The sequence below is a fragment of the Cokeromyces recurvatus genome, assembly GCF_025118155.1.
Source record: "Cokeromyces recurvatus strain NRRL 2243 chromosome Unknown BX663scaffold_19, whole genome shotgun sequence".
NCBI classification, from domain to species: domain Eukaryota; kingdom Fungi; phylum Mucoromycota; class Mucoromycetes; order Mucorales; family Mucoraceae; genus Cokeromyces; species Cokeromyces recurvatus.
The window spans coordinates 105629-132953 of NW_026251405.1; the positions used below are offsets into that span (position 1 = coordinate 105629).

The 27325-nt window shown below is 32.8% G+C and overlaps 11 protein-coding genes across 11 annotated transcripts; 9 read left to right on the top strand and 2 right to left on the bottom strand.

Annotated features, from left to right (window-relative positions):
• Positions 1-18: 18 nt before the first annotated feature.
• On the top strand, positions 19-1215 carry BX663DRAFT_572339 (Tat binding protein 1-interacting protein-domain-containing protein; the record flags this gene model as incomplete). Its single annotated transcript, XM_051532134.1, has 5 exons — positions 19-58; positions 239-481; positions 541-611; positions 671-799; positions 869-1215. The coding sequence occupies 5 exons, from the start codon at positions 19-21 to the stop codon at positions 1001-1003; spliced, it is 618 nt and encodes a 205-aa protein (XP_051381101.1). The 3' UTR covers positions 1004-1215.
• BX663DRAFT_514992 (uncharacterized protein) lies at positions 1086-1785 on the top strand. The gene is made up of 2 exons (XM_051528370.1): positions 1086-1353; positions 1418-1785. Exons 1-2 carry the CDS (start codon positions 1126-1128, stop codon positions 1541-1543), a joined length of 354 nt encoding a protein of 117 aa, XP_051381102.1. The 5' UTR covers positions 1086-1125; the 3' UTR covers positions 1544-1785.
• A 105-nt stretch (positions 1786-1890) lies between these two features.
• Positions 1891-3787, top strand: BX663DRAFT_475511 (Oxoglutarate and iron-dependent oxygenase degradation C-term-domain-containing protein). The gene is made up of 2 exons (XM_051524243.1): positions 1891-2164; positions 2252-3787. The coding sequence occupies exons 1-2, from the start codon at positions 1940-1942 to the stop codon at positions 3647-3649; spliced, it is 1623 nt and encodes a 540-aa protein (XP_051381103.1). The 5' UTR covers positions 1891-1939; the 3' UTR covers positions 3650-3787.
• Positions 3788-4906: 1119 nt separating this feature from the next.
• Positions 4907-6634, top strand: BX663DRAFT_514995 (SGNH hydrolase-type esterase domain-containing protein). The gene is made up of 7 exons (XM_051528371.1): positions 4907-5105; positions 5167-5372; positions 5439-5459; positions 5543-5629; positions 5692-6042; positions 6110-6230; positions 6305-6634. The coding sequence occupies exons 1-7, from the start codon at positions 4930-4932 to the stop codon at positions 6468-6470; spliced, it is 1128 nt and encodes a 375-aa protein (XP_051381104.1). The 5' UTR covers positions 4907-4929; the 3' UTR covers positions 6471-6634.
• Positions 6635-6778: 144 nt separating this feature from the next.
• BX663DRAFT_514999 (uncharacterized protein) lies at positions 6779-7369 on the top strand. The gene is made up of 3 exons (XM_051528372.1): positions 6779-6966; positions 7031-7117; positions 7181-7369. The coding sequence occupies exons 1-3, from the start codon at positions 6946-6948 to the stop codon at positions 7322-7324; spliced, it is 252 nt and encodes an 83-aa protein (XP_051381105.1). The 5' UTR covers positions 6779-6945; the 3' UTR covers positions 7325-7369.
• Positions 7370-7491: 122 nt separating this feature from the next.
• Positions 7492-9356, top strand: BX663DRAFT_457223 (peptidase S8/S53 domain-containing protein). Its single transcript, XM_051523878.1, has 3 exons — positions 7492-7733; positions 7803-8337; positions 8443-9356. The coding sequence occupies exons 1-3, from the start codon at positions 7589-7591 to the stop codon at positions 9227-9229; spliced, it is 1467 nt and encodes a 488-aa protein (XP_051381106.1). The 5' UTR covers positions 7492-7588; the 3' UTR covers positions 9230-9356.
• Positions 9357-11844: 2488 nt separating this feature from the next.
• Positions 11845-13259, top strand: BX663DRAFT_515006 (uncharacterized protein). Its single transcript, XM_051528373.1, has 4 exons — positions 11845-12339; positions 12435-12731; positions 12810-12962; positions 13026-13259. The coding sequence occupies exons 1-4, from the start codon at positions 11891-11893 to the stop codon at positions 13126-13128; spliced, it is 1002 nt and encodes a 333-aa protein (XP_051381107.1). The 5' UTR covers positions 11845-11890; the 3' UTR covers positions 13129-13259.
• A 13-nt stretch (positions 13260-13272) lies between these two features.
• Positions 13273-15382, top strand: BX663DRAFT_515008 (serine incorporator/TMS membrane protein). Its single transcript, XM_051528374.1, has 8 exons — positions 13273-13478; positions 13536-13578; positions 13649-13672; positions 13741-13848; positions 13907-14772; positions 14845-15009; positions 15067-15232; positions 15306-15382. Exons 1-8 carry the CDS (start codon positions 13375-13377, stop codon positions 15312-15314), a joined length of 1485 nt encoding a protein of 494 aa, XP_051381108.1. The 5' UTR covers positions 13273-13374; the 3' UTR covers positions 15315-15382.
• Positions 15383-23137: 7755 nt separating this feature from the next.
• On the bottom strand, positions 23138-24434 carry BX663DRAFT_562465 (uncharacterized protein). Its single transcript, XM_051531973.1, has 3 exons — positions 24157-24434; positions 23617-23998; positions 23138-23556 (listed from the first exon to the last, which is right to left on the bottom strand). The coding sequence occupies exons 1-3, from the start codon at positions 24267-24269 to the stop codon at positions 23389-23391; spliced, it is 663 nt and encodes a 220-aa protein (XP_051381109.1). The 5' UTR covers positions 24270-24434; the 3' UTR covers positions 23138-23388.
• A 205-nt stretch (positions 24435-24639) lies between these two features.
• On the top strand, positions 24640-25426 carry BX663DRAFT_515026 (G-protein gamma-like domain-containing protein). Its single transcript, XM_051528375.1, has 2 exons — positions 24640-24786; positions 24855-25426. Exons 1-2 carry the CDS (start codon positions 24674-24676, stop codon positions 24967-24969), a joined length of 228 nt encoding a protein of 75 aa, XP_051381110.1. The 5' UTR covers positions 24640-24673; the 3' UTR covers positions 24970-25426.
• BX663DRAFT_515028 (uncharacterized protein) lies at positions 25293-26810 on the bottom strand. Its single transcript, XM_051528376.1, has 6 exons — positions 26763-26810; positions 26574-26704; positions 26362-26481; positions 26187-26284; positions 25664-26129; positions 25293-25578 (listed from the first exon to the last, which is right to left on the bottom strand). Exons 1-6 carry the CDS (start codon positions 26782-26784, stop codon positions 25312-25314), a joined length of 1104 nt encoding a protein of 367 aa, XP_051381111.1. The 5' UTR covers positions 26785-26810; the 3' UTR covers positions 25293-25311.
• Positions 26811-27325: the final 515 nt, after the last annotated feature.

The following is a 27325-nucleotide window of genomic DNA, read 5'->3' on the forward strand; positions in this document are numbered from 1 at the left end:
TTATTCATTTTTTATAATATGGTAAAAAAGAAGGGTAATGGCATTAACAAAGAAGAAGGTAATTACTAAAGGAAAAAAAAGAAAGAAGTTTATACTAAATATACATACATGTATATATATAAAGAAACTGCTGTTTTACAATACTTGAAAAGGACAAATAGACCTTACAGTGCAAGTAAAAAGAATCACGTTGAATTAAAGTCATACAAGCTAAACAATATATACATTTATATTATAGCTGATATATTCAATAATTTACATTCAAAGTATTCAAAAGGAGTTATTACCAAGGTACTCGACAAGTTAATTGAAGATGACTTGGTCTTGTCAAAAACATATGGGAAAAGTATAATCTATTCTATTAAACAAGATATTGAAAACATACCTGGTCAAGAAGAACAAGAATTAATAGATAAATCAATAAATGAATTCACACAAAAATATGAAGATCTTTCAATGGAGAATAAAAGGCTTGATCAAAGTAAAATGATTATTACGTAATAATAATAATATAACCACTTTTTATTTTTATATTATTAGCATTGTCAGACATAAAAAGTACGCCTACAACATCAGAAGCAAGATTATTAATAGAGAAACTTCAAAAAGAGGTTCGATTTTTATGTGATGAATAAGAACGAAATTTTGAAAGAATTAACGTTATAAATAGAATGAATTATTAAAAGAAAAACTATACAAATTAAAGAACGGTACAGTTTTAATATCTCCAGAAAAACGAAAACGTACAAATGATGAATATGAAAGCAATAGAAATTTATGGAAAAAGAGACGTGCGATGGTAAAAAAAGAAGTGTTTTTGACACGCTTTCATTTTAATCACTTTATTTTTTTTTAACGTGGTTTATAGTTTCGTGATATATTTTCTGCTGTGACTGAACATTTTCCAGGCAAACCAAACGAATTGAAGGAAGAACTTGGTATAGAAGATGATCCAATACCGTTGGAAAAGGATCCACTTGAAATTGCACAACATCAAAAATAATATCTGTATACACTTTTTTTTTCTTTTTTTTTTTTAAAACTCCTCATCAGCTTTTTTATTTTTTATTTTTTTTACCCTGGCTTCATAAGAATACAATATTCTTCTTTGTATATAATAAAACCATGTCAACAAAAGAAATCCAAACACTATATCGTTCTTTTTTAAAAGTAATGCAAAAATGGCCAGTTGATAAAGTGAGACCTAAACGCGATTTAAAACAAATCATGTCAAATAGAATAGAAGAAACATTTAGAAAACCTCTTTTGAATAAAGATCAATTAGACATGACTCAAGCTAAAAGAGAATTAGCAGCATTAGAAAGATTATTAAATAATGAGTTTAAAGAAAGGGTAAACATAAGCATGAAGAAAAAGCCTTTTTCTTTTTTTTTTCTTAACGTAATTTATTTGTTAGTTTCCATTATCAGAGAAAATATTATCACCTGCTAGTAATCCAAAGTATTATTCCCGATTAATAGCTTCCCTTAATGCAAATAAGGATGGAAGTAAGAGTTTCTTGGCAAAATTACTTGGTCAATGAGGTGAAAATTAAGCTTGAAATAAAAAATGAATGCATGTACATAGTATTTAAACTTGATAAAAATAAAAAAATCTATGCGGAGAAAAAGTTTTACTTCTCTTTCCCCCTTTCCCCACATACTTTATTTTTTTTTTCTGTTTGACAGGGATTATTTTGATATTGTTAACTTGATCTGTAAATATACTTTTATTGACTCTCTCCGTACATGTAGGAGTATTTTTAGAGTTCTAACAAAAGCTACATGTATAAATAAAATAAAATAAAATAAAGAAAAATTCCAAAAATTATGAAAAAAAAATACATGTATTTATGATTAGCCACTGTTCCTTTCTTTCCTTATTTTTTTTCCCTTCTTTTTTTTTTTCTTTTTCTTTCTCTCTCTCTCTCTTTAAATTAATGATGAACAAGAGACAGAAAATTGATAATAGTTTTAAAGACAAGTTTCATAAAGGACTTTTTGAAGATGAGTCCATAGCGTCTATTGAAAAGGCATTCAAAGAGTCTAAGCCTTATCTTCATTGCAAGATCAATACACTCATTGACGATGGGTTGTTAAGAAAAGTGCGTAAAGAGATACTTTCCAACTTGCATTTTACCTTAAAAGAAACAGATATTTATAAGGTATAAATAGTAATAATAAATACTTGTATAATATATAAATATTCACGATTTTTTTTTTTTTTTTTTTTGTAATATGGATAATGACAGGTAAATCAAACGGGTGACTTGGCTAATCTTGATGGCCTTTCTAAAGGTGAATTAAGACAACTTTCCAATTTATTTGAACTTCGAAATGCTATCTATTCTTATGAGTTTCGTCATTTTATTTCTCAAGTAACAGGCTGTGGTCCACTTTCAGGTAGTAAAATGGATATGAGTATCAATTCATATCAAAGAGGCTGTCATTTATTAAACCATGATGATGTCATTGGTACTCGTCGTGTCTCTTATATTCTTTATTTAACCGATCCTGAAGATCCATGGCAACCTAAAGATGGAGGAGCACTTGAACTTTATCCTGTGATTGAGAAGGGAATCCCTGCCACTGAGCCTACAGTCATCATCCCTCCTCAATGGAATCAATTTGTCATGTTTACCGTTCAACCTGGACACTCATTTCATTCAGTAGAAGAAGTCGTTGGTTCAGGGAATCGTCTTAGTATCTCTGGTTGGTTCCATATTCCTCAGGAAGGTGAAATAGGATATAAAGCAACTTCAGTAGAAGAATTAGATAATGCTGCAAAATCATCTCTAGAACAGCTACAAGAAGAACAGGACTCAAGTGAGCATTTTGAAAAGTATCAAGTAGAAAATCCTCAAGAAGAAGAAATCGTTGGATTGACAGAGGATGTATTGGTCGAGCTTGCAGAATGGATGAATCCTCATTATTTAGATTTAGAGATTATATCTCAAATCTCTGAACGCTTTTTAGATGAGTCTGCGGTACAATGTAAACAAATATTAAATGAATCTACTTTGGCTAAATTGATAGCTGTGACGACAAAGATGGATCAAGAGGATGAGTTATCAGAAAGGAGAGAACATAAGATAGCAGCACATGGTACAGGTGTTAGAGAAGGACAATGGTCAATACAGGGACCACCTCATCGTAAAAGATATATGATAAATAAGAGTACAAATACGAACGAAGATATCTTTGCTTACTTGAAAGAACGATTTGAATCTGAATCGTTTAGATTATGGTTATCTGCCGTCACTCAAATTTTACCTGTAGGTTATCGTGGTCAAGCACGTCGATTCCGTCCAGGACATGATTATACATTAGCTACAACAAATACAAGAGGACAAGGTGTATTAGATGTTACCCTCTGTCACGTTAATAAACCCAATTCATGGGAAGATGGTGATATAGGAGGATATGAATGCTATATGGCACCTCATGATGATGAAGAGGATCCTGCTACTTATAAAGCAGCCGATGAAGATGGTGCTTTATTAACCTTACCCGCTGGACAAAATGAATTGTCACTTGTATTGAGAGATGAAGGTGTGATGCGATTTATTAAATATGTGAGTGCAATTGCTCCTGGATCTCGTTGGGATCTTGCTTACGAATATGATTTACCTGAGGAAGAAGAAGAATAAAATATCAATCATGTTCTTCTCTTTATAGTGTACATATAAAACTACTTTTGATATCTGAATATATGTATAGATATTAGAGCAAATAAAGCATTGAAAAGGAGTGAGTTAGATAGATAGATAAAAAAAAAAAAGAAGCAAACTACCAAAGAGTAAATCTTTATTTATTCTACTTTATGCATCTAATAGATGATAATAAATGATACATCAGTAAGATATACGTATGAATATGAAAAATGTAGTATATATTAGTAAACTATGAAAAGTAACAACACTGTTGGTATATAGCAGAAGACTTCACTATTTACATTGTGTTTTAATAATCTATCACATTATTATTATAGTCATGAATACGCTATTATTATAATATACATTATTACGTGAATTTGACGTAAATAAAGACAATTCACGTATTATGTACAGTCCAAATAAAGTATATGTAGTCAATTATAGTTCTACTTTTAAATGACAGTACCAGCAGCTTTAACATTAAAGTTAAACATTATGTATGAAATATAATAAACAGTATTCTTTTTTTTTTTTTAAAAAAAAAAAAAAAAAAAAAAAAACGTAATAATGAGCTGTAAATATAATCAGTGAAACTTGTTTTTTATGATTACTATTCAAGGTATTTTCTTGACACTTTAATATGCGATTGACTGGATAAACTATTTATCCTTTTTGATTTACTGATACAACAGTCAATCATCAGGCATTATATAAAAAGGAGGAAACCAGTTATTACGTCTATATAAACTATATTTAATTATATTACGCTTTACTGATATAATATAATCGCATCATTTTACTACCTTTTTAATTTTAATTCTATCGCGTTTTTTTTTTTCTTTTTAGATAATTAAGCGTTTGACATCGGAGATACATGAAGAAGATATTCTTCCTTGTTTTAAAATTAAAAACTTTTTTTTTGTTTGACAGAAACTATATATATTTTGTAAACGATGTATTTTACAACAGCATACTTTTATTCGAGGTAATAATAGTAACATAGAATATCTTGGGCAAGTACAATCCTTGTTTAAAATTACCGATTTTGTCATATTATTGCTTGAAAGTAAATAAAAAAAAAAGAAAAAAAAATAAAGAAGAATCGATGATATTCAGTTTCAGTAAAGTTATTAACAACAGCAACGGCAACATGACATCCGTGTTTTTTTTAAAAAAAAAATAAATATATAAATGATAACATGTGTATATAATTTTTTTTTTGGCTTTTTTCATCACTTTTTCTTTTCAAAGGAAAAAAAAATAGAATAATAATAATGTATAAAGTCACTTCATTACTTGTATTAGCACTTGGTGCTTTTACAACTACTGTCATGAGCTTAAATGTCACTAATATTAAGGACTGTCCTGCTCTTACGCCGCGTACATCACCCACAAGTGTACATGATCTTCGTCCCGATGATATTAAAGTGGTCGGTGCGCTTGGAGACAGGTTGAGTTACAATGAAAAAATAAACTATGAATAACTAAACACACTAATTTATAATATATAGTATTACTGCTGGTTATGGTATAATGGGTTATAATTATTCACTTCCTCCTTTAATTGCTACCCTTGAATCTTATTATGAATATAGAGGTCTTAGTTACAGCATTGGTGGCGATGAAAATGCTCTTACTATTCCCAATTATGTCAAACATTATCAGCCTAATGTGACTGGTTATTCAACTGATAGACATATTGTCGAATATTGTAATGGTAAAGTATATGATGTTAGTTCCTATTATTGATCTATCAATAACCATTTTTCCTTTTATCTTATAGCTTTTGAGTGCGTTGGTATTTGTAAGTTGCTGTGCCTTTTTTTCTTTTCTTTTACATGTAACTAATACAGTATTATATATACACACACATATATATATATATAGATCAACCTCATGATGATCAACTTAATGCTGCTCAGAGTGGTGCTATTGCTATGAATTTAGAACATGAATTAAATTATTTAATTGCACGTAAGTCGTAAAAATACAAGCACTTCATTTCAAACTTAATAACAAATAACACTATATAAAAGGCTTACGAACAATGAAGGGTATTAACTTTCAAAATGATTGGAAAATGATTAATATTCAGATTGGTAGCAATGATATGTGTGGTGCCTGTAATAGTTCCTATATGGATGAAGTAACACCTGAAAAATATGGAAACTATGTGGCAAGTGCTATTGAGACCATCCAAGCTAAAATTCCTAATGTATTAGTCAACTTGATCGGTACCTTTAATGTATCTGAAGTATTTCCTCTTACTGCTGGACAATCTTATTGCCAGAGAAGAGGTCAAAATTCTTCTACAGAAGGCAATATTCATTCATGCTCATGTGGTGGAACTCCTGAAGGTTTAGAATTAATGAGCAATCTCTCAAAAGGTAAGAGTTACCAAATATAGTTAACTCTCTCTCTCTTTATTTAAATATATAATGATAATGTTTCTAGCTTACAATGAAAAACTTTATAATATTTATGAGAAATACCAACAAAATAAGATGGATAATTTCACAGTAGTTTATCAACAAAGTAACATTAATATTTCCGGTTTTCCTATTAACTTTTTCAGGTAAAGTATTCTATAAAAAGATAGAAATTTAAGCTTTTGTATAATTAATCTATGTGTATTTTTTTTTTTTCAAGTGATCTCGACTGTTTCCATCCTAGTTTAATGGGGCATCAATGGGTTTCCAAGATTATTTGGAACCAATTATTTACAAAGCAAGATATGAAGCCTCGTATCTTTAATTTTAATGTGAATGAGACCATCTATTGTCCTATCGACTCGGATAGAATCGCTACAAACTAACTTTAATAATATAACACATATTAATCTATGTAAAACAAGATCGAACGCATTGTTACATTTAACACAAAATAAAATGTAGATAAACCTATTAGAACCACTGCATTCGTTAAACATGAAATGTATATATTAATAAACTATGCACGTTTTTTTAGCTCGATCACTTTTATCTTAGTCTTTGTTACAATGATTTACATTGTGTTCCTGTACATTTATTCATTTTTTCCCAAATAAATATTTTTTTTTTGACTTTTTAAAACTCAGTCATCTAACTTTTTTTTTTTTTTTTTTTTTTTTTTTTTTTTGACACTGAAACACAATCGAAAAAAATTAGAAAAAAAAATAAAAAAAAATAAAGTACAGTGTGTGCCTTAAAAAAAAACTCTTTTGCATTATTAATACAAAATAAGAAAAAAGTTACAAATAAGTAAAAAAAAAGCATTTATTTCATACAAAGTAAGAAGAGAGTACAAAAAAAATGAATTCATTTTATGACGAGGTACATTTATGCAAAAAAAAAAGAAAGCTCGGAAATAATATTGACTAATTTCGACATTGTGTAGATCGAGATTGAAGACATGGACTATAATGAAGAGGAAGACATCTATACTTATCCATGTCCTTGTGGTGACAAATTCATTATTTCAACAGTAAGTTCAATCCTATATTATGTATTCCTTTTAAATATGACTAATAAAAAATTGAAATATTAGGATGAATTAATTGATGGTGTTGACGTTGCACAATGTCCTTCTTGTTCATTAATTATTAAGGTTATTTATGATCCTGATGACTTTATTGACGAAAATGACGAAGGAACGTCCTTTGAAATAAACTCTATTCCTATTGCTGTTTAATGTTACTTACAATAAATAAATTATATATCTTTGTATATCGTTCAATTTAGCGTAAGATTCCCTATTATATGGTTATACAAATCAATTAGTCTATTTTACTTTATTTTTATTAAGAAAATATCGAACATCTTCAAACATATATAAATAAGACTTCTTGTCTGTATCAAGTTTTTTTTTTATTATTATCTTTTTTTAACAAATCCTTTCCCTTCCCTTTTTTATCGACTTATTTGACATAAGTTACTTATTTATTTAATTAAAACAATGGTTAAAAGCGCATTTATTCTCTTTGCTATCTCCTGCTTAACTGCAATCTCTACTGCTGCTCCTGTAGACACTAAAACTTCTGCTTTAGTCCCCAATGGCAACTATATTATTCAATTAAACAAGGAAACTTGTATCAAGCACTGTAAGTATATATACATATATGAATTGAATGACCCTAATGTCTATATCTAAATATATCTAATAAACATAGTCGTCCCTAAATTCATGGATGGTGTATTGGATCTCTTCACTAAGCACCATAATTTAACCAATGTCGAAAAGAGAGGTAATCGTATTGTTCGTCGTGACACTGGTGATGAACAAGTCAATATCTTTGATGCCTACGACATCGGAGGTTCCTTCAAGGGTATTGGTGTCAAGCTTGAACATGTTGACCTTGTTAAGAGTTTGTTATCTGTATTCAACCAAGATATCATTAATATTGTACCTGACATGGATGTCAAGTTTAATTTGCCCAGTATGAAGGCTTCATCCTCAAAGCGTCTTGATAGAAGAGAGGCTCTTACTCGTGTTGGTAATTTTAATTATGATCATTATGATCATGATGAGAACTGTCCTTTAGGTACTAAGAAGAAGGTTGCTCCTATCTCTGCTGCTAAGCCTAACGCTAATGTCACTGCTTCCGCTACCTATTCTTCTCAATCCAATCCTGAATGGAATTTGGCTCGTGTCTCCCAACATACTCGTGACTATACTAAACCCTACGTTTATGATTCAACTGCTGGGTAATTTTTTTGTTATATTATCTAATATGTTTGTATATATCACTAACCTTCCCTTCTCTCTTTCTCTCTCTCTTTCCCCCCTCTTTTTTTAACATATATATATAGCTCTGGAAGCTATGTTTACGTTGTTGATGATGGTATGCATACTACTCACACTGATTTTGGAAACCGTGCTACTTGGGGTTATACCGCTTATAGTGGTATTTCACGTCTCGGTGGAGGTCATGGTACACACGTCTCTGGTATCATTGGTGGCACTACCTATGGTGTCGCTAAGAAGACCAACTTGATCGCTGTTCAAGTCTTGGATGAAGATGGTAGTGGTGCCATTTCCGCCATCTTATCTGGTCTTCAATGGGTTACTAACAATGCTGCCGCTCGTAAGGGTAAGGCTGTTATCAACATGTCTCTTGGTATGGAAACCGATGGAAACTTTACCGGTGTCTTGAAGACCTTTACTGATGCTCTCTCTGCTGTTGTTGATGCTGGTATCCCCATTATCGCTGCTGCTGGTAACTCTAATACGGATACTTGTAAAACTTTGCCTGCTGGTAACAGTGATGTCTTTGCTGTTGCTTCCTCTAACAAGAATGATTACTTGTCAACTTTCAGTTGTTGGGGAACCTGTGTTCAAATCATCGCCCCCGGTGAGAGTATCAAGAGTACTTACATTAGCTCTACTACCTCTACTACCACTATGTCTGGTACCTCTATGGCCTCTCCTCATGTTGCTGGTGTCGCTGCCTTGTTGTTGCCTACCCTCTCTAACCCTACCCCTGCCAATCTTTACGCTAAACTTACTTCAATTGCTACCAAGAACGCTATCACTTCTGCTCTCAAGGGCACCCCTAACCTCTTGTTGTTCAATGGTCAACAATTAAACTCTGATTAAATTCTACCTTTCCCTCTCTTATTTTGATATGCTAGTGTAACATAAAATGCTGTACGACTATTAATATCTTTTCTAATAAATAAATCAGCAACATACATTGAGTGTTGCTTGTTTAATTTATTTTCCTAATCCAATAATGATACCCATTAGTATATGTATATAATAATGATATGAATACTTTATTGATATAATACAAATCACCGAAAGAAAAAAAGAAAGAAAGAAAAAGGGCATACAACAAGTGTTTATATATATACAAATACATATTGATATACTGAATAGTCTAGCTTTGCACTTTTCGCTGATAATCGTCTACAATCTCCCTACCTCCATTAAGTTTTTTTTTTTTTTTTTTTTTTTTTTTTTTTTTTTTTTTCTTTTTTTATTAATCCATATATCCACGACATGATAATTTCCAAACGTTTCTCTAAAGATTCAGTTTCAAGTAAATAGTATCTTTCCCCTATTACTGATAGGTGAGACGATAGCAGCCCACCAACATAAAAAATAACTGCATTATGTACAGAAGGTAAAGGACCATGCCGAACTTGTACGGATTCTTTACCAGGTAGGACCTAAAAAAAAAGCCCCTTCCATCATACAACTAAAAGAAATGGATGGAAGACCATGAACAAGTTTGCTAATGAAAATTCATGTATTTGGACAGCTAAGGTATATTCCTTTGAAGATATGGGTAGTAGTAATGATGATGATGTTGTTGTTGTTGTAGATGTTTTTTTTTTCATCAGCATGAAAAAGTGGTAATATTCTTATTACTATTAGTATGCAATACAATGGAGTCAAATGACTTGCTAGTATTATTTCCTCTTTTCTTCTGAGTAACGCTATTTCAGAAGATTTTTGTTCCTTTTATAATCTTATTATGCCTTCTTCATTGATATTCTTTAGAAATGAAAAGGGATTTAAAGAAAACAAGTCGAGTTTAGTTTTGCTGTAAAGAAGAAGATAGGGATCTGTACCCTTTGTGATGGTAAAATGAGGGTAGGGGGGGGAGGAGGAGGAAATCAGTAAGGTAGATAGAGGTATCCTTGTAAATGTATGCGTCAACATCCAAAAATGGAATGGTTTCGTTAAAAGTAGGAGGATAGTTGTTGAAGGCTGTTGAGTGTATGTTGTGGCGGTTGGAGTATACAACAGGAGGCTGTTGTTGAGTAAACTGATAGCCAGGCAATCGTTTTTTGATATTTCTTGCAAGTTATCATTTGATTATCTGTGTAGCAGCAAGCACCCATTTGCAATAGGGTATGTCCACAATGATTCGTAATAGGAAAAATAAAGTCCATGATGTTTATCCATTGAACATGTCAAGATATCTGCCATCATTTCTTCCTTTTCTCTTTTTATAAAGTTTGTTAACTATACCGTTCAAGGATAAATCAGGACCAAATAAATGGCTTTCCTTCTTACATTCCTTCAGTGGACAAACAAAGGATATTTGTTGAAATAATGGAGGTAAACATATTAAATATACTGTACATCCACAAGATAAAGTAATTGGGTTTAGTAATGGATTATGACAGACTGAACAATTCAATGATACACTCATTTTTATTTTCTAACAGAGAGAGAGAGAGGGAAAGGGAGGGGGGGAGAAATAAAAACAGTTTCAAGTGCTATAATAAAGTGTTGATCAAACTATTATCAGGATCAATAATGTAAGCATTAATTCTCAATTTTCATTACTATAATAACATTATTTGAACTTCAAGTTACGATTTTATTTTATCTTATTTTATTTTTTTTTCAAATAGAATACAAAGTATCAATCCAGAAGAAGAAGACAAAGTAGTAAAAGTTAAAAAAAGAAAGAAAGAAGAGACAAAAGCATTGTGGAAATTCATTAAGTTCACTTTCGAGTCTATTTAGTTCCCTTTGTATAGTTTGATGATAAAGTATATTATTTTTTTTTAAAAAAAAAGGATAGATATCCTATGCAGAAAATTTGGATGTAGATAAAAGGAATTTATTGAAAGTATATTCTATGTAAATCACTTTAATACATTATCTGGAAATAAACTAAAAGTTTGTAACTACTCTAATAGTAAATAAATAACTAAACCTTTAGTAGGCTTATTACAACTCGCATTGTCAATAATATGCTAAGTTACTAAAAAAAAACATATATGTATTTCTTTAAGAGTGCCACCACAATCCTTCTAAGAATATATCTCAGACTCTATTCAAGAATAGAATGAAGATTTTTAAAGCATTTAATTGGGAAATTGTCATAGTAAAATAGGTGTGAGATGAGGGCGTCTGCTTTTAGGAAGTCAAATATCTAAAGATGTATTATAAGTTTATGGCTCGAAATACTACTACTCTAAGCTATTAATTAAAGCAGTATTCTATTATCTCTGGAAACATCAGGGACTATCAATTTATTATATCAACTTTGGCGATCTTGATATGTTCTACACCACCTTGTGTTTGATAAGAAGGGCCTCAAAAAGAATTTATAAATTAAAAATGTCATAGGCTTCGATAAATAATCTATTTACAAAAATTAGTTTGTTTCATCAAAATAGGAATTTAAAAATGAAGGGCTGCTACAGCCGTTAATTATTATTATTTTCAATATTGCTTTTTTTTTTATAGTTGTCTTCCTCTCCTCCTCCCCCCTTTTTTTTCGTATATTAAGAGATGAGTAGTAACAAAAAAAGAAAAGCAATATTACCTTTACATATCGATACAACATCATTCACTGCAGTACAATCACAAAACAGCATATACAATTTTTGGAGGAGATTAAACAAAAGACAATTTCCAGTTTTCATCCTATTGACTATTCTCTTTTTTAGTTTATTTTTAAATTTAATTCAGTATAATCAACAATCTTTACCACGTAATGATTTATTAGTTTTACATGACTCACTACCACCAGTGCCATTAACAGCATATCATCATGCTGTCATCATTGCTGGTCATGCTATATATAAAGGGCCATCTAACATTGATGGTATAACAAATGATGACAACTGGGTTTTAGAATCATATCAACAAGGAGGACAAGTTCAGACATATATTGAGCACATTAAAAAAGGTATTGATATACTGAAAGAAGATTCCAATGCAGTTTTGATATTCTCAGGGTAAGCATTCAAAAAAAAAAAAAAAAAAAAAAAATACAATAAATAAAGGATTACAGAATTTTGTATAATTAAAAAAAAAAAACACACACTTTTAGGGGCGAAACACGACCAACTGCAGGACCACGATCAGAATCTTTCTCATATTGGCAAATTGCACAAATACTTTTAGATGATGATAGTGATATTCCAATAGAATTAAAATCAGGCTTGAGTGAACGAATGTTAACCGAGGAATTTGCAAAAGACTCTCATGAAAATTTATTATTCTCCATTTGCCGTTTTGCAGAGATGACAAGCAATTATCCAAAACAGATTACTGTAGTTGGCTTTGAATTCAAAAGAAAACGCTTTGAGGACATTCATAGACATTCTATCAGATATCCAATTGAACAGTAAATATAATAGAGATGAAGGAAATAACAATAGATATACGACAACTAAAAAAAAAAACACACATCTTTTTTGTAAAGGTTTCACTATATAGGTATAGATCCCAAAGACGAAGATCCTTCTCGAGAAGAAGGCGAATTAGTGAATTCATTAAGACCATTTGAAAAAGATTTATATGGCTGTCATGGTAGTTTAAAACAAAAGAAGGCACTTCGAAATCCATATCGTCAAAGGTAATTATATATTCATAGTTAATAACGAGATTTAGTTCTAAAATTATTATTATTATTTGTAAGACATGCATATGGGGTTTCTTGCCCAGTTCTAGCTCCACTCTTAAATTATTGTCCTTCTAATAATGAACTTTATACTGGTCCATTACCTTGGATACTCCATTAATTTATAATTTTCCTGTAGATATGCATATACAGTTCAACAAGTTACATTACATAATATTATCAATAGATTTAATACTAAGTCATTATTATGCATTTTAGCATAAAATTATTTATCTACTACTAATAATTTTGGGTTATTTTTTTTTTTTTTTTTTTTTTATAAAGCTACTCTTATTTATTTATTTTGTTTTTTTATTTTTCTTTTTTATTTATTTTTAGTCACAAGGTTAATTCAAATAAATAAAATATGGGAGCAATCCTAAGTTGTATTGCATTACCCTCTTTAACGGCAGTTGGAACATGGATTACAGGCTGCTTTTCTGCCGCAGCATGTTCATTAGCCTGTAAAAGGTAAACAACATGCTCCATTCTTTTTCAACATGACATTAATTTATTTAATAATGTTAGTTGTAATTGTAACAATTCAATAGCTACTCGAATTGGTTATGCTGTAAGTATGAGAGAGAGGGAGAGCATCTAATGATTTGTAGAATATTTTTTAACCAGATTTTACTTGATAGATTATTTTCTTGTTCAACTCAATTGCAAGTATTGACTCATTTTTAGAAAAAAAAAATTGCTCATTAAAATTGATATAAATTTCATACTTTAGCTTGCATGGCTTATGCTATCCAATTGGGCGATTAAGCAACTAGAACATCTTACACTTGATTACATGAAGTTTGACTGTGCAGAAGGAAGTTGTTATGGTGTTATAGGTGTAAGTATTTAATTATAGGAGAGAAATAATAATTTTTAGTAACATACAATTTATATAGGTTCATCGAGTCTCTTTTGCACTTGTATTATTCCATGCTATTTTAGGTTGTTTATTAATAGGTGTTCATGATAGTCGACAAAAAAGAGCAGCGATTCAAAATGGCTGGTGGGGACCAAAGATACTTGCTTGGATTATTCTCTTAGTGATCTCGTTTTTTATCCCTAGTGGGTTCTTTATGGGATGGGGTAATTATGTCGCATTATTTGGAGCTGCTATTTTTATTCTTTTTGGACTTGTTTTACTCGTTGATTTTGCTCATAGTTGGACAGAACGATGTATGGAAAATTATGAATATCAAGAATCTAATATATGGAAATATATATTAATTATTGGGACTTTATTGATGTTTGCTGGTGCTATTACTTTGACGGGTATCATGTATGGTTTCTTTGCTACAAACGGATGCTCTTTAAATCAATTCTTTGTGACATTAAATTTGATACTCTGTGTGTTTGTAACATTATTATGTATTTCACCTCGTATTCAAGAAGGTAATCCTAGATCCGGACTTTCACAAGCGTCTATTGTTGTTATCTATTGTACATATCTAGTTCTCTCTGCTGTTGCGAATGAACCTAATGATAAAGAATGTAATCCTTTACGTAGATCGATTGGCCCTCAAACAACTTCCATTGTTCTAGGAGCTATCTTTACTTTCTTGGCTGTTGCCTACTCTACAAGTCGTGCTGCGACTCAAGATGGTGCATTGATTAGTAGATCATCAGGTAGACCAAGACTTGATGACTATGAACCGTTGGATACATCAAGTGCTGTACCATTAATGGCAAATCAAGTAGAAGCAGGTGTCCAACGTATGAATACACAAAATGCTCGTGAACATTTAATTGCTGCTGTAGAAGCTGGGTAAAAAAAAAAAAAAAGATAGTATATATATATGTATATATTCATGATTGCAGCAATTAATCCATTTTGTAGTGCTTTACCTCGATCAGTATTATATGAAGAAGAAAATGAGGATGATTCAGATAGTAATATTGATGACAAAGATGATGAAAGATATGGATCTTTATATAATTATGCTTTCTTTCATTTTGTATTCGCCATTGCTGCTATGTATGTCTCGATGGTATTGACAAACTGGTAAGAAAAAAATAGAAGGAGAAAGAGAAGAATGCAAGATTAATTATTTTATATTAGGAACACGATTCAATTTAATGATGGAGTAGGACATGATGGAGGAGATTTGGTTAGAATTGGACAAAGTTACACTGCAGTATGGGTTAAAATTGTTTCAGGTTGGATCTGTCATTTAATCTACATTTGGTCTTTAGTTGCACCAGTGTTAATGCCTGAAAACTTTGCGGTATGTAAAGAATGATTATGATATGTTTATATGCCTATTCTTCAACTAAACAATTTATTTGTTCACATAATAGGATTATTAAAAGGTTAAATACTATAGTGTATAATATATGATGAACGAGTTATTTAAAAAATAAAATAAAATAAAACAGTATTAATTGAATTGTATATAAATTAAAGAGAATGCTATATTTGTTATCATAAAGAGAGAGAAGTATAAGCTGATATAATAGATAAAAAAAACGAAATATGCTCAAGATAAGATATCATGTAATTAAATCAAATGATGAAACGACATGTTCATTTACACGGGTAATAACTGGAAGAAGCTGATTCTAAAAGTTTGTTCAATTGGGAGTTGTTTATAATAAGAGTTTCTACATCATCACCATACAAGTTTAGTATGGATTGGAGTATTTTGATTACTCCACCTTCTGACTTGCACTTTTGAATTTGATTTTCGATATTTTTTTTTTTTTTTTTTTTTTTTTTTTTTTTTTTTTTTTTTTTTTTTTTTTTTTTTTTTTTATTCTTAGATAATATTATTTTTTAGCGCTCGAATACTCTAACAATGAATGTTGTATAATGAACATTATGCTGTGACGTACAATACACTAGTTTTATTTGAATAACTTCTTTATTATGTAATAATTGATGGTTTATTTTTATTAACTTGGTTGTAAATACGACTACAATCATAACAACCATCTCCGGCAACGAACAATCAAAAAATATAAAAAATAGTTCACAAAAAGATTCTAAATTATACATGAAGATGGTAAAGGAAACCTTCACAATGAAGAAGGCGAACGAGTTGCAGTTCTTGAGATGGAAGTTGATGAATTAGAATATCCTCTTGAGGATGTTACTAATTACGACATGTATTTGGACTTGAAGCCACCTGAAAAAACCTGCCAAGATTGAACAAGATTAGGAACAAGTGGTTACGAAGGACGAAGAAAAAAAAAAAGATAATAATGGAAATAAAAGAACATACCGAACTTATAAGCCTGAGGTCAAAAACTACTTTTTTACCTTATTTATGAGAAAGGGATGAGTGTACGTGCCGCTGCTGAGGAAATAAAAGTGCCTTAAAGTACGGCACAAACTTGGAAAAAGAAAGCCGAGCTTGCTGGGGATGAAGAAATGAGCCTGAGACAAACTGGAAGTGGTAGAAAAACTGGTAGACCTCCTGTTCTTACAGAGGAGCATAAACAGTTTTTGACCAATTTCATTGACGAAAAGCCATCTTCTGTATTGGAAGAAATGATAGAAGGTCTCACTAGTCAATTCCCCGGTATTGAAATAAAAAAATCAGCAGTTCATGATTTTGTAACCAAAAAATGCAATATCACCCTTAAGCGAGTTCATTTCCACTCAGTAGAAAGGAATAGTCCTGAAAAAACTGAGGAGCGGTACCACTGGGTCTTGGTTCTTTCATTAAAAAGAGCTGCTTTACATTTTGATTTTAATACATGAGATTTCATACTTTCTCTAGTCAAGTGTTCTTTATTACAGAAAGCGCATTCTAAATGATCGTTTTTTCTTTCTATTACAGCTTTTTCATAAATTCCTGAAAAACAAGAGTCAACAATTGTAGATTCGAATCTAAATTGAACGTAAATTCAACTGTTGCAGTGATAGTGCATTTTTTACAATGCCTTTCAAATTCATGCCTTTTGAGGGCGTCATTGGTATTGAAGTTTTCTTCACAATCGTTGCATGTTAACAACGAGGGAGATAAAAAAAAAAAGAAAAAATAAAATGGACCCGACTGTTGTATTCATACAACAATCCTGCTTAAAAACATAAATATTATATACACAGTCTTAATTGTAAGAAAGATATATAATAAAAAAGAATAAAAACAAGAAAGTAAAGTGATAAAGAATATATAAGGATAATCGGTAATGAGAATAGTCAAAAAGAATCTCAAGTTTTATGAATATTTAAACACGCAACATTTATCCTTATTCTTTATAAAATGGAAAAAAGGAATAACTGGTAAATGGTTCATAACATTTACTAATTAACGTATTGTATTTAGTGCTAAGAGCGATTGATCAATCTATTATACAATTACTGGTATTTCTTAAGACATTATGTGCATAATAACTGTGACTGGAATAACTATAGAAAACATGAAGCATGATATGATATGTGATTGGTCATGGTTCCTCCGCTACAAAACACTTCTGGGACGTTGCCTCCAGACAACGTTACCACTTTATCAAATTCTAACTCTTTGTCTCCTCTTTCTGAGACTAACAACACCCCCTCAACTATTCGTAGCTATGCTTCAGTCACTGCAACTTCATCTCGAGACTCTCGTTTGGATTCTAAAAAACCCTCAAAATCCATGCCTCCTCACCCCAGAAAAGAGTTGTCGCTTTTTCGCTCCACTGAAATTGAGAATTGTTCCAACGATTCCTCCAAGCGTCTTGTTCACCTTACGGGTACTACTGAACATTCCGTGTTTTATCATATTCCTAAGCACCTTTCATCCTTGAGATCAGCCCTGGCCTTAGAACTAAGCCATAAATTCCCCCTTGGAGTCGGTCTCGGATTAACTTTAACCGAAGACTCTACAGGCACCAATATGGAATTTACTTTAGCTTCAAAAGGCGATTGTGAGTCAGCCATTGCTTCACCTATCAACGTTGGAGATACGTTTTTCCATGCCTCTCCTGCAGTTCATCCAGATCGAGCTCTACTACGTATCAATTTGACCAAACTTCCCATCTGGACTTTAGATAAGCTTCGCAACAGTCTTCTAAACAATTTATCACGATATGGTATCGTCCGTGAGATTGTCATTTATTTGGATGATTGGTCTGGATCATGGCCCACAGGTAACGGTCATGTCTACATGGAACGTCCTAGTAATGCCAATAAAACTCATGACGTTTTGACTTATAACATTCCACTTGAAGGAGAAAATACCTTTTGTCTCGGCACCTGGACAAACATGGGCAAACACTGTGTATACTGTAAAGGTAGCGATCATTACCGTAAAGATTGCACTAAAGCACCCTCCGAAAAACGTCGTTGTTATCAATGTGGTAACGTAGGTCACATTGCAAGGAATTGTTTCCGAACTAAAACAGACAATACCACATCGAGTAAGCGTCGTCGAGAAGTCAATGTTCAAACCCGACCTGCTAGTATCATAGTTCCTCATGCATCCTCAGAAGATCAATCTCCTCCCTGTCCTGATTCTAAAAACTTAGAATCCGTTGACGATGTCCCTCTCATCGTTTCTTCCATTGGTGCAACGAGTCCACCAACTAGTCCTACTATTGAGGATGATACTGTTTCACCTCTTTTCGATCCACAAACGGAGAATGCTAACTCTGAGATAAACACTTCTAGACTCAATCCTCGACCTACTCGGTCAACGGCAGGTACAAATTCTACACTGGCGGATTATTTGACAAATCTTCCTAATGAGAAGCGTTGTAAATGTGGCGGTACTGACCATCAGAAAACGAACAGTAAAAAGTGTCCTCTTAACAAAAAGAATCAAGATAGTCACAATATTGATCTTAACGAGAATTTGATTGCCATCACTCCTGTAGATACTTCTAGCGTAGAATCGGACAGTTTGGGTGGTTCCAATGCTATGGAGGAAGATTAATCCCTTTCCTCTATACATATTTCCCACTACTGCTTGCTTATACTTACTCAACGTCTTTCCTTTTACTGAATCTATACTTATACCTTTATTACATTATGAATAATCAATCTACAACTTCCTATAACTTAAGCGATTCCTCCCCGGCGCTTAATACTCAATCTCAATTCTTATCTCCTACCCTGAAAATCGGCACCCTCAATTGCCGAGGTCTACGAAAAACTTCTGACCCTTCCATCAGTAGTCAATTCATTCGATATTTACGTACTTTACCCTTTGATATCTTAGCTCTACAAGAAACTCATGCATCCTCGTCTGATATTGGTGACTTGTTTCACAACCAATTTCTAGCAACAAGTAGTTATTGGTCTCAATATTGCGGCTTGGTGTGTCTATCACCTCTCCTTAACTTGTCTGACCCAATGTGGGATAATGACCAACGAACACTGACAGTCAAAATCACTCACACGCAGACTCTTTTCGATCCTCTTTTTGTTACGGTCTTATACGCTCCTGCTGATTACACTCAACGACAGTCGTACTTAGACCCAATCCTGCTCAATCCTAACAATACTTTTGAGACTATACCCTCTCGTCACATTGTTTTAGGAGATTTTAACTACTCATATAATGCTAATATTTCCTCCCATAATTTTCTGAACGCTCCTTCATCATGGTTAAATTATTTGGATAAATATTATACAGATTCAATTCTGGCTACTGATCAATTTCATCAGACTACTTTTCACCGTGGCTCCTCCAGCTCATGTATTGATTATATTTTTGTTAGCCATGATCTATCTCGTTCCTGTCTTCCTCCGACGGCGTTATACATCCAACCTGCCTGGTCCGATCACATGCTCCTGTCTCTGACACTTCAATTGGAGCCTCCCCTTCCGTCAAATAATTCGTCCGCTCCATCATATCAAACTGGAAAAGGACTATGGCGTGCTCATCCTCGATTAGCTTCTTCCAAAACTTTTCGTCGCATCCTCGCATCTGCCATTTCAAAAACTATCGCAAATTTTCCTTTCGGTCTGAGTGCACAATATAAATGGGATGCAATAAAAGCAACGGTGAAAAAGGTATCACAAAATTATTCACGTAAACAAGCTTATTCTCTTTCGACAGCCGAAGAGGTTTTACAAAATAAGCGTTCTGTTCTCCGTAAACAACTTTTACGTGAACCTACTAGACAAGCCTCACTATCCCCTCAATTAAGTGCTGTTGAACATCAATTAGCCTCGATCCAACAACATCGTGTTGATACTCTAGCTCTGCGCTCCGGTCTTCAATGGCGGGAAAAAGGTGAATTGTCCGCTGGCTACCTCAAAAGGACGGTAGCCCAACGACAACAAAAAACTTTATTTAAGGCTATTCGGCACCCTAGATCCTCTGTCTTGTGTACTACACGCTCCGATATGCTTAATGCGGCTCAATCCTTTTATGCTGATCTTTATTCTCCTGATCCTGTAAATGATGATGCCATTAATGAATTACTCGGTTCACTTCCATCGTCTCTATCCCTCCCAAATTCAGATCAATACTGGTTAGCTAGTTCATTTACCTGGGATGAATTGTTGGCTGGTATTAAACGCTGCCCGAAACAAAGTAGTCCTGGTAAGGATGGGATCCCTTATGAAATTCTTCGTTTGGTGTTTTTGCATCCTGATTGCCGTGCTATTGTTCTCCAAGTATATAATGATGCTCTTTCACATGGTGTATTCCCAGACTCGTGGCTTCAAACGTGTGTCTCATTACTGCCCAAAAAAGGTGACCTGAGTGATTTAAAAAACTGGAGGCCGCTATCTCTTATCAACACCGATGCTAAAGTGTTTACTCGCTTACTTAATGCTCGAATAGTTGTGTGTGCTAATAAATTGATAACTCCACTTCAATCTGGATTTCTCCATGACCGGTTCATTGCTGACAATGGTTTAATGATGAAGCTGGTCTTGTCTCATGCACGCTCCTCCGATTCTGAGGCAATTGGCCTGTTGCTGGATCAGGAAAAAGCCTATGATCGAGTACATCCGGTTTATTTAACGCGTGTTTTACAACATTTCGGCTTCCCTATTGGAATAATTAAATGTATCACCAACTTGTTTTTTGGCACTAACTTACAAATTAACATTAACGGTTTTTTCTCTGAGCATGTGCCTCAATTGCGTGGATTACGACAAGGCGATCCTCTATCTCCCGTCCTCTTCAACCTGGCATTTGAACCATTACTCCGTCGAATCCTCGACGACCCTACTTTTATTGGGTACAATTTACCAACGTCCTTATCGGCTCCCACAACTATCCAACATCGCGTTAAATTACTTGCTTATGCAGATGATATTGCTTGCTTTTTAAATTCTCCTACTGATCTTAATATCTTAAATCGGCATCTCCACACATATTCTGTTGCATCCAATGCTCGTATCAATTATCACAAGACAGAGGCCTTTGCATTATCTGGTAAAAGCTCTATCTATAATCGTATTTGGCGTGCTCCTCTGGCTCAGAACAATATTTCTGTATGGCATGATGTTAATTCGCCAAATTCTATTATTTACCTTGGATATCCTATCTTCCATTCACCACTTCAACGAGATTCCTTTCTTCAGACTCTTTTAACCAAAATTGAAGCAGCATGCAATATACATAATCATCGATCTCTTTCTTTCCGTGGCCGAGTGACCATCGCTAATAATTTGATACTTTCCAAATTATGGTATATTCTACGGGTTGTCTCAGTGCCTAAGCATTTCCTTTCCTCTGTTGTTTCTCTAGTTTCGGGATTTGTCAGTATCCGATGTTTTCCTCGTATTAGTTTTAAATCTATGACCTTATCTCGAAAGAATGGTGGGCTTGGTTTACTGGATCCTTTTATACAACAAGCTTCCTTACAACTTCGTTGGCTTCTTCCTTTAATTCGACGGTCTAATCTCTCACACGAATTTTGGTCCAATCCCAACCTCTGTAAATCTATTGTGCTTCCATTATTGGCGGACTATCTGATGTACTCTCTTGAGACCATCTCGGGTTTGGTTCCTAATAATACTTTGGTGACGGACTATCGTCTTTGTTTCTTGTTTCCATCTCTTCGTCCCCCTTTGGTTTCCCATAGCGATAGCCCCCTATACCTCCTTTTTCATGCGATGGATATTTTACCTAAGGACTTTTCCACTGTAGTTATCAATCCGGAGACATCGATGCAACTTTCCATTGATAACATTGTGATTCACCAGCCTACGAAACCTATTCGCAAATCAATTCTTAAACTCTCCGTGCGTGATGTGTATATGATTGAACCTACCTCTCGTACTATTAGGCCATTTACTAACAGAGAAATTGTGCGTCGCCCTCGCTTAGTTAGGAAGTTTTTGAAAGATGTTCAAAACAATCACATCCAGCTGGCTCCATTCTTTATACGAACATGCATTGAAGCTCGCTTTGCTCACTTAGGTGTCCCTTCGTATTCCCCGGTTAATCATGACATGATCGACACCCAACCGTTTTTTAATTCCTGTGCTCTAACATTCCAAGGAAAGGATATTTCGACTAAGCATTTCCGCATGGCTTGCACCCCCGCTTCCGATAATCGCTTTGTAACCCTCAGCCCAACGAAATGGTCATCTTTTTGGCGATTTCCTGTATTTCATCTTTCTCGCAATGTATGGTATAGAATACTACATGACAAACTGCCCTGTCGGGCGGTTTTGAATAGGTTTATCCCGCTCTCGGTACCATCTTCATACTGCCCCATCTGCTCACTCTCTGTGATCGAAGACAGCTCTCATTTTATTTTTGCCTGTCCTTTGAAGCTTATGGTTTGGCAGGAATTATGGCCTTCATTCTTTACTGCTCCTTTCTCTGTAGAACTATTAACAACGGCTATTTTCGCTTTGAAATTCCCTGACTCCAGGGATGATAACTTACTCCCAGCTTCCGTCTGTATCGGCCACACACTCCTTGCCATCTGGCGTTCTCATTTTAATTTTATCTTCCATGAGCAACCTTTTGTTACAACAACAGTGGTATCTGTTGCTCGATCCCTTTTACTAACTTCGTTCCGTGAACAGTTGTTAACGGCAGGTAAGTCTCCGTTTCCAATTCCTCACTTTTCGATTTAAATTCCACCTCGTTGTTCCCTCATTTAGTCGTATATCTTGGTCTCTCGTCCCTTGATACAACTTATTTTTTATTACCATCTAAACTTTACAAAAAAAAAAAAAAAAAAAAAAAAAAAAAAAAAAAAAAAAAAAAAAAAAAAAAAATTCAAAATTTTTAAAAAACGCATATCAAAAACTTTAATGTGACTTTCTCATATTTCACTAATAAACATCCGAGCCATTTTGGTCTCCATAAAAAAAAAAAGATATGTGATTGGTATTATGTGTTAAGTCTGAGCTCTAACATAAATACTCATTTAAACATCGATATTATATATAAGTTTTCTAGTATGTAATAAGATGGTTGTATACAACAAGGTTTTCTTAAACAAACTTTGATTAGGTCCTTTGCAGAAATGGCACCTAAAATAGAGACACAGAGTTGGCTCTAACCGTAAGAGCCTTAACTGTAGCAGGTTTCCCTTTTGATGACCAACCCTGTGACCTTCTCAAGTTTGCGTTAAAACCTGCTTCATCAATAAATACACAGTTTCTCATGTAATCAACGCCCGTTTTCTTAAGTTCTTCCACCTATTCTTTTCTTGTTAAAATTCAAGCTGGCGTATTTCGCTCAACTGACTCTAACTGAACTCCTTTCAAAGTAAAAATCCATAAATCAGCCAGGTAGCGATAAACAGTTCTCTTCGAAAGAAAAAAGTCTTCAAAATTTTTAGTCAACTGGTCCATCAATTGATCAACAGTTGCAGTAGGCTGTTTAAAATAGAAGTCAGTTACCAGACCCTTCGCTGCCTCTGCCAGTTCTCCCTCAGGTTCAATTATTCTTGGTCGACCAATAGTTTTAAAAAGTGAGTCAGGATCATTTTTCCAGCTCTTATACCATCTTTGAACAGTTCTTGGCTCCAGTTTTAACTGCAAAGCAATTGCTCTGGCGCTGTTTTTAGGATGAATGTCCACTAAGTGAACAGCATTAGCTTTAATATCATTGTTAACACGATTTCCTTTGAGAGATGAGCTTTCATTAGCTATTTTAGACGGTTTTTTTTTTTTTTTTTTTTTTTTTTTTTTTTTTTTTTTTTTTTTTTATCTTCGTTCGATTCTTTGCCTCAGGAACTAGGGCGTCTTCGTTGCTTACAGCTTTATTTTTTTGTAGTGAGATATACGCTGTAAGACGTTAGTTCTTCCAACTTAAATAGATTCTCTTCCTCAATAATGTCCATAGGATCGTTGCCATTTTCGTCGACAATGTTTCCTGACCCATCTTTAAAATAAAATGTAAAACTCATTGTAAATTGTTTGTTAGAAAAAAAAACTGATCTCAATTGCTGCGACACTCTTTATTTTTAATGGTGCGACAGCTTAAATTTTTATTGTGCGACATCATTTTGGCAAAAGGTGTACAACTCATTGTCTCCTAAAAATGGTCTTTTTTTTTTTGTTTTGTTTTTATACATACAACTTTAAAACCGGATTTACAGTAAAAAAAAAATGGACCAGTTGTTGTTCTCATAAATGTGTGTGTTTTATCTGACATTTTTTTTTTTTTTTTAAATAATTTATTACTACTATATTCACCCCCTGATTTCTACCACTACTGTTATTTACTCCTTAAATTCTAAAGATTTATTCTTAAAAAAAAAAATCTTTCTTTCTTTCTTTCTTTTTTTTTTCCTTTTTTATTTTAAAAATAATGCCACGTCAAGCAATAGCAGAAGCAAAACTTCGGAAATTATTAGAATTAAATGGAAAGTTAAAAGATCAATTAGAAATATCTCGTATACCAGTTTCAGAAGCAAGTCGATCGTAAGTGAATAAAAATATTAGGGATTTATTTGATGGATTATTTTAATTTTATTTTTTTATTTCAATAGTCTTATTGAATATTGTCAAACAAATCAAGATATGATGATACCTTCAGTATGGGGCAATAGGAATCCTGATCCTTTCGCAGAACCAACTGCTGGATGTGGCTGTGTTTTAATGTAGACATTTATCAATATACACAGTGCACAGCACACACACATACACATGTATATATATTTTTGTTATATACATATTTAATGATTAGGGGAAAAGAAAAGAAAAAAAAAAGGAGAGAGCCATATATATTTATATCATTATCTACATTTTATAGCTGTTTGATTCATTATGTTTATTTATTAAAATATGTATGTATACGTTTATCAGCTTATTTTTATAATATATAGCTATCATGGTCTATAACACATCACTATTATTATGTTACATAACATTACTGAGTTTCAAGTAAACTATAAAACAATACTATATTATTTACAAGTAATAATATTCTATATACTACACTATTATTTAAGATAATCTTCCATGATTAATATTATTACTATTACTACTACTACTACTACTACTATTTCCTGTAATTATATCATTGGGAGCTGGTGTACTCAACATAATTTCAACTGCTCTATTTAAATTATTATGTGCTGATGACAATGCTCGAGTAATAGTTTCTCTTGGATGATCTGGAAACATGGTCATTAAAATTCTTGTATACTCCGGTGAAGGAGGTTCTAAATCTGATCCTGTAACATCTCTACCAGTTATTGTATCAAGATATTCCTAAATACAAATAAACACATACGTACATAAATATATACATAATAGCTTGATCCCTTATCTATATTTGTATATATAAAGCACTTACTCTTACGGAGGGTGCTCCTTCGGCGGCAGTAGCGGATGGTGTCTCCGAGTTTGTACTGTCAATGGAATTTCTTGTTGCTCTTCTATTATTTCTTAACCCATTTGATACAAGACTTTCCATGGATGCTATTCCTGCTACAAACGGTCGTTGAACAGGTACAGCAGTTACTGATCGAGCAATAGGTGTGGATAGAAGAAAGGGCTTTATAAATCTTTCTGCTAACCTTTGTAACAGAACTGGAAACCGCCATCGTTTAATTTTAACAATATCTGTTCTATACAATGCACCAGAAAATATACCACATACAGCAGGTATAACAGTTGAAAATGATTGTGATAATGCCATTTGTAATGCCAAGACATATAAGAAAAACTTGTTGGTCATAATAATACCAAATACTCGAAACCGATATGTAACAGGAATAATTCGATAATATTGATATAATATAGAAAAGATAATAGCATAGCTAATACATATATAAAAATAAGTATTACCTTGATTTACTTTTCTTTTTTCAACTTACGGTCCTCCTGGTATCTGTTTTAACCCAAATCGTGCTCCAATCATTAAAACACTCAATTCCAATAAAGTTGATATCAAAGCTGATATAAAAATAAATGCCTACGATAAGCACTGTATAAATACAAAAAAAATAAAATAAAATAACACAAAGCAAATGAACAAAAATGGATTTTTACAATATACTTTGCGCAACCATATTGCCTTTCAATAACTCGCAACGTATACAATAGTAATAAACCAAAAAAGACATCGCTTGAATTTCCAAACGCCATGTGTGAAGTCATTAATCTCCAAATCTATTCATATATAATTCAATATTAATAAAACAAAAAAGAACTAGTCTTGCAAGTATTATTTATTTATTTATTTATTTATTTTTTCTTCTTACTTGATGATGCTCAGTAATGTGTGGTGTAATTTGTAAATGAAAATATTGTTTTATATTCAAAATTGAAACCAAAATTGAAAAAGAGCTTATTAGCATCATTAAAAACTTCGTTACTGGTACATTATAAAAGCCTGAATTACTAAAAATCAGTTTGATTGTTTAAAATATAATATTGCTGTAAATTCGTACCTGGTGGACCAACTGTTTGCATTGTGTTCCTATTAGCCTAAAGAGAAACAATAATAATAAAAAGCATTGTCTTTTTTTTTTTTTTTTGTTAAATATACATTATAATTCCAATAGTTGTATTAAATCTCAGATCAATTTGTATTGTATTGTAAATATTTTATTTTACTTGAAAACATAAGAATAACGCCCTCCACTACAAGAAGTTCATTTAAATTATCCTCTATCAGGATTTTAACAAAAGATCTCTCTCTTCTTGGGTCCTCTCTTAAAGGCCTACTTAGACCCTTAGGAGATTTTTTTTTTGGGCTTATCCTCGATTTTGGTAAACATCATAAGTAGGCTCTATGATGAGGACACTTCCTTTGTAGAGAGTGTGATCTCAGTTTATAATACAGCCCATTACTTAGAATAGATAAATTCTATAGACAATAGCATATAAAAGGTGATCTGATACCTTTTTTTTAAAAAAAAGGACAAGAAACTACTTCCTCTCATTACTAAATTTCATAGAGGAGAACCCTGATTAAAACCTACCTACATAATTATCAGGGCTTTTGAAACCC

Bases quoted from the DNA above. Each gene is read 5' to 3' on its own strand.
- BX663DRAFT_475511 (XM_051524243.1), top strand. From the start codon at position 1,940: ATGATGAACAAGAGACAGAAAATTGATAATAGTTTTAAAGACAAGTTT. The intron at 2,165-2,251 runs GTATAAATAGTA...GGATAATGACAG, and splicing joins AAGAAACAGATATTTATAAG to GTAAATCAAACGGGTGACTT.
- BX663DRAFT_514992 (XM_051528370.1), top strand. From the start codon at position 1,126: ATGTCAACAAAAGAAATCCAAACACTATATCGTTCTTTTTTAAAAGTA. The intron at 1,354-1,417 runs GTAAACATAAGC...TTTATTTGTTAG, and splicing joins ATAATGAGTTTAAAGAAAGG to TTTCCATTATCAGAGAAAAT.
- BX663DRAFT_562465 (XM_051531973.1), bottom strand. From the start codon at position 24,269: ATGAGTTTTACATTTTATTTTAAAGATGGGTCAGGAAACATTGTCGAC. The intron at 23,999-24,156 runs GTCTTACAGCGT...AGCTAATGAAAG, and splicing joins TTTAAGTTGGAAGAACTAAC to CTCATCTCTCAAAGGAAATC. The intron at 23,557-23,616 runs GTTCAGTTAGAG...AGAAAAGAATAG, and splicing joins GGATTTTTACTTTGAAAGGA to GTGGAAGAACTTAAGAAAAC.
- BX663DRAFT_515028 (XM_051528376.1), bottom strand. From the start codon at position 26,784: ATGCAAACAGTTGGTCCACCAG. The intron at 26,482-26,573 runs GTAAGAAGAAAA...ATATATGAATAG, and splicing joins ACATTACTGAGCATCATCAA to ATTTGGAGATTAATGACTTC. The intron at 26,130-26,186 runs GTAAGTTGAAAA...TATATGTATTAG, and splicing joins AAACAGATACCAGGAGGACC to CTATGCTATTATCTTTTCTA.
- BX663DRAFT_514995 (XM_051528371.1), top strand. From the start codon at position 4,930: ATGTATAAAGTCACTTCATTACTTGTATTAGCACTTGGTGCTTTTACA. The intron at 5,460-5,542 runs GTAAGTTGCTGT...ATATATATATAG, and splicing joins TTTTGAGTGCGTTGGTATTT to ATCAACCTCATGATGATCAA. The intron at 5,630-5,691 runs GTAAGTCGTAAA...ACTATATAAAAG, and splicing joins ATTAAATTATTTAATTGCAC to GCTTACGAACAATGAAGGGT.
- BX663DRAFT_457223 (XM_051523878.1), top strand. From the start codon at position 7,589: ATGGTTAAAAGCGCATTTATTCTCTTTGCTATCTCCTGCTTAACTGCA. The intron at 7,734-7,802 runs GTAAGTATATAT...TAATAAACATAG, and splicing joins GGAAACTTGTATCAAGCACT to TCGTCCCTAAATTCATGGAT. The intron at 8,338-8,442 runs GTAATTTTTTTG...ATATATATATAG, and splicing joins GTTTATGATTCAACTGCTGG to CTCTGGAAGCTATGTTTACG.
- BX663DRAFT_514999 (XM_051528372.1), top strand. From the start codon at position 6,946: ATGAATTCATTTTATGACGAG. The intron at 6,967-7,030 runs GTACATTTATGC...GACATTGTGTAG, and splicing joins TGAATTCATTTTATGACGAG to ATCGAGATTGAAGACATGGA. The intron at 7,118-7,180 runs GTAAGTTCAATC...TTGAAATATTAG, and splicing joins ACAAATTCATTATTTCAACA to GATGAATTAATTGATGGTGT.
- BX663DRAFT_515026 (XM_051528375.1), top strand. From the start codon at position 24,674: ATGCCACGTCAAGCAATAGCAGAAGCAAAACTTCGGAAATTATTAGAA. The intron at 24,787-24,854 runs GTAAGTGAATAA...TTATTTCAATAG, and splicing joins GTTTCAGAAGCAAGTCGATC to TCTTATTGAATATTGTCAAA.
- BX663DRAFT_515006 (XM_051528373.1), top strand. From the start codon at position 11,891: ATGAGTAGTAACAAAAAAAGAAAAGCAATATTACCTTTACATATCGAT. The intron at 12,732-12,809 runs GTAAATATAATA...TTTTTTGTAAAG, and splicing joins ATCAGATATCCAATTGAACA to GTTTCACTATATAGGTATAG. The intron at 12,963-13,025 runs GTAATTATATAT...ATTATTTGTAAG, and splicing joins CGAAATCCATATCGTCAAAG to ACATGCATATGGGGTTTCTT.
- BX663DRAFT_515008 (XM_051528374.1), top strand. From the start codon at position 13,375: ATGGGAGCAATCCTAAGTTGTATTGCATTACCCTCTTTAACGGCAGTT. The intron at 13,579-13,648 runs GTAAGTATGAGA...TTTACTTGATAG, and splicing joins CTACTCGAATTGGTTATGCT to ATTATTTTCTTGTTCAACTC. The intron at 15,010-15,066 runs GTAAGAAAAAAA...ATTTTATATTAG, and splicing joins TCGATGGTATTGACAAACTG to GAACACGATTCAATTTAATG.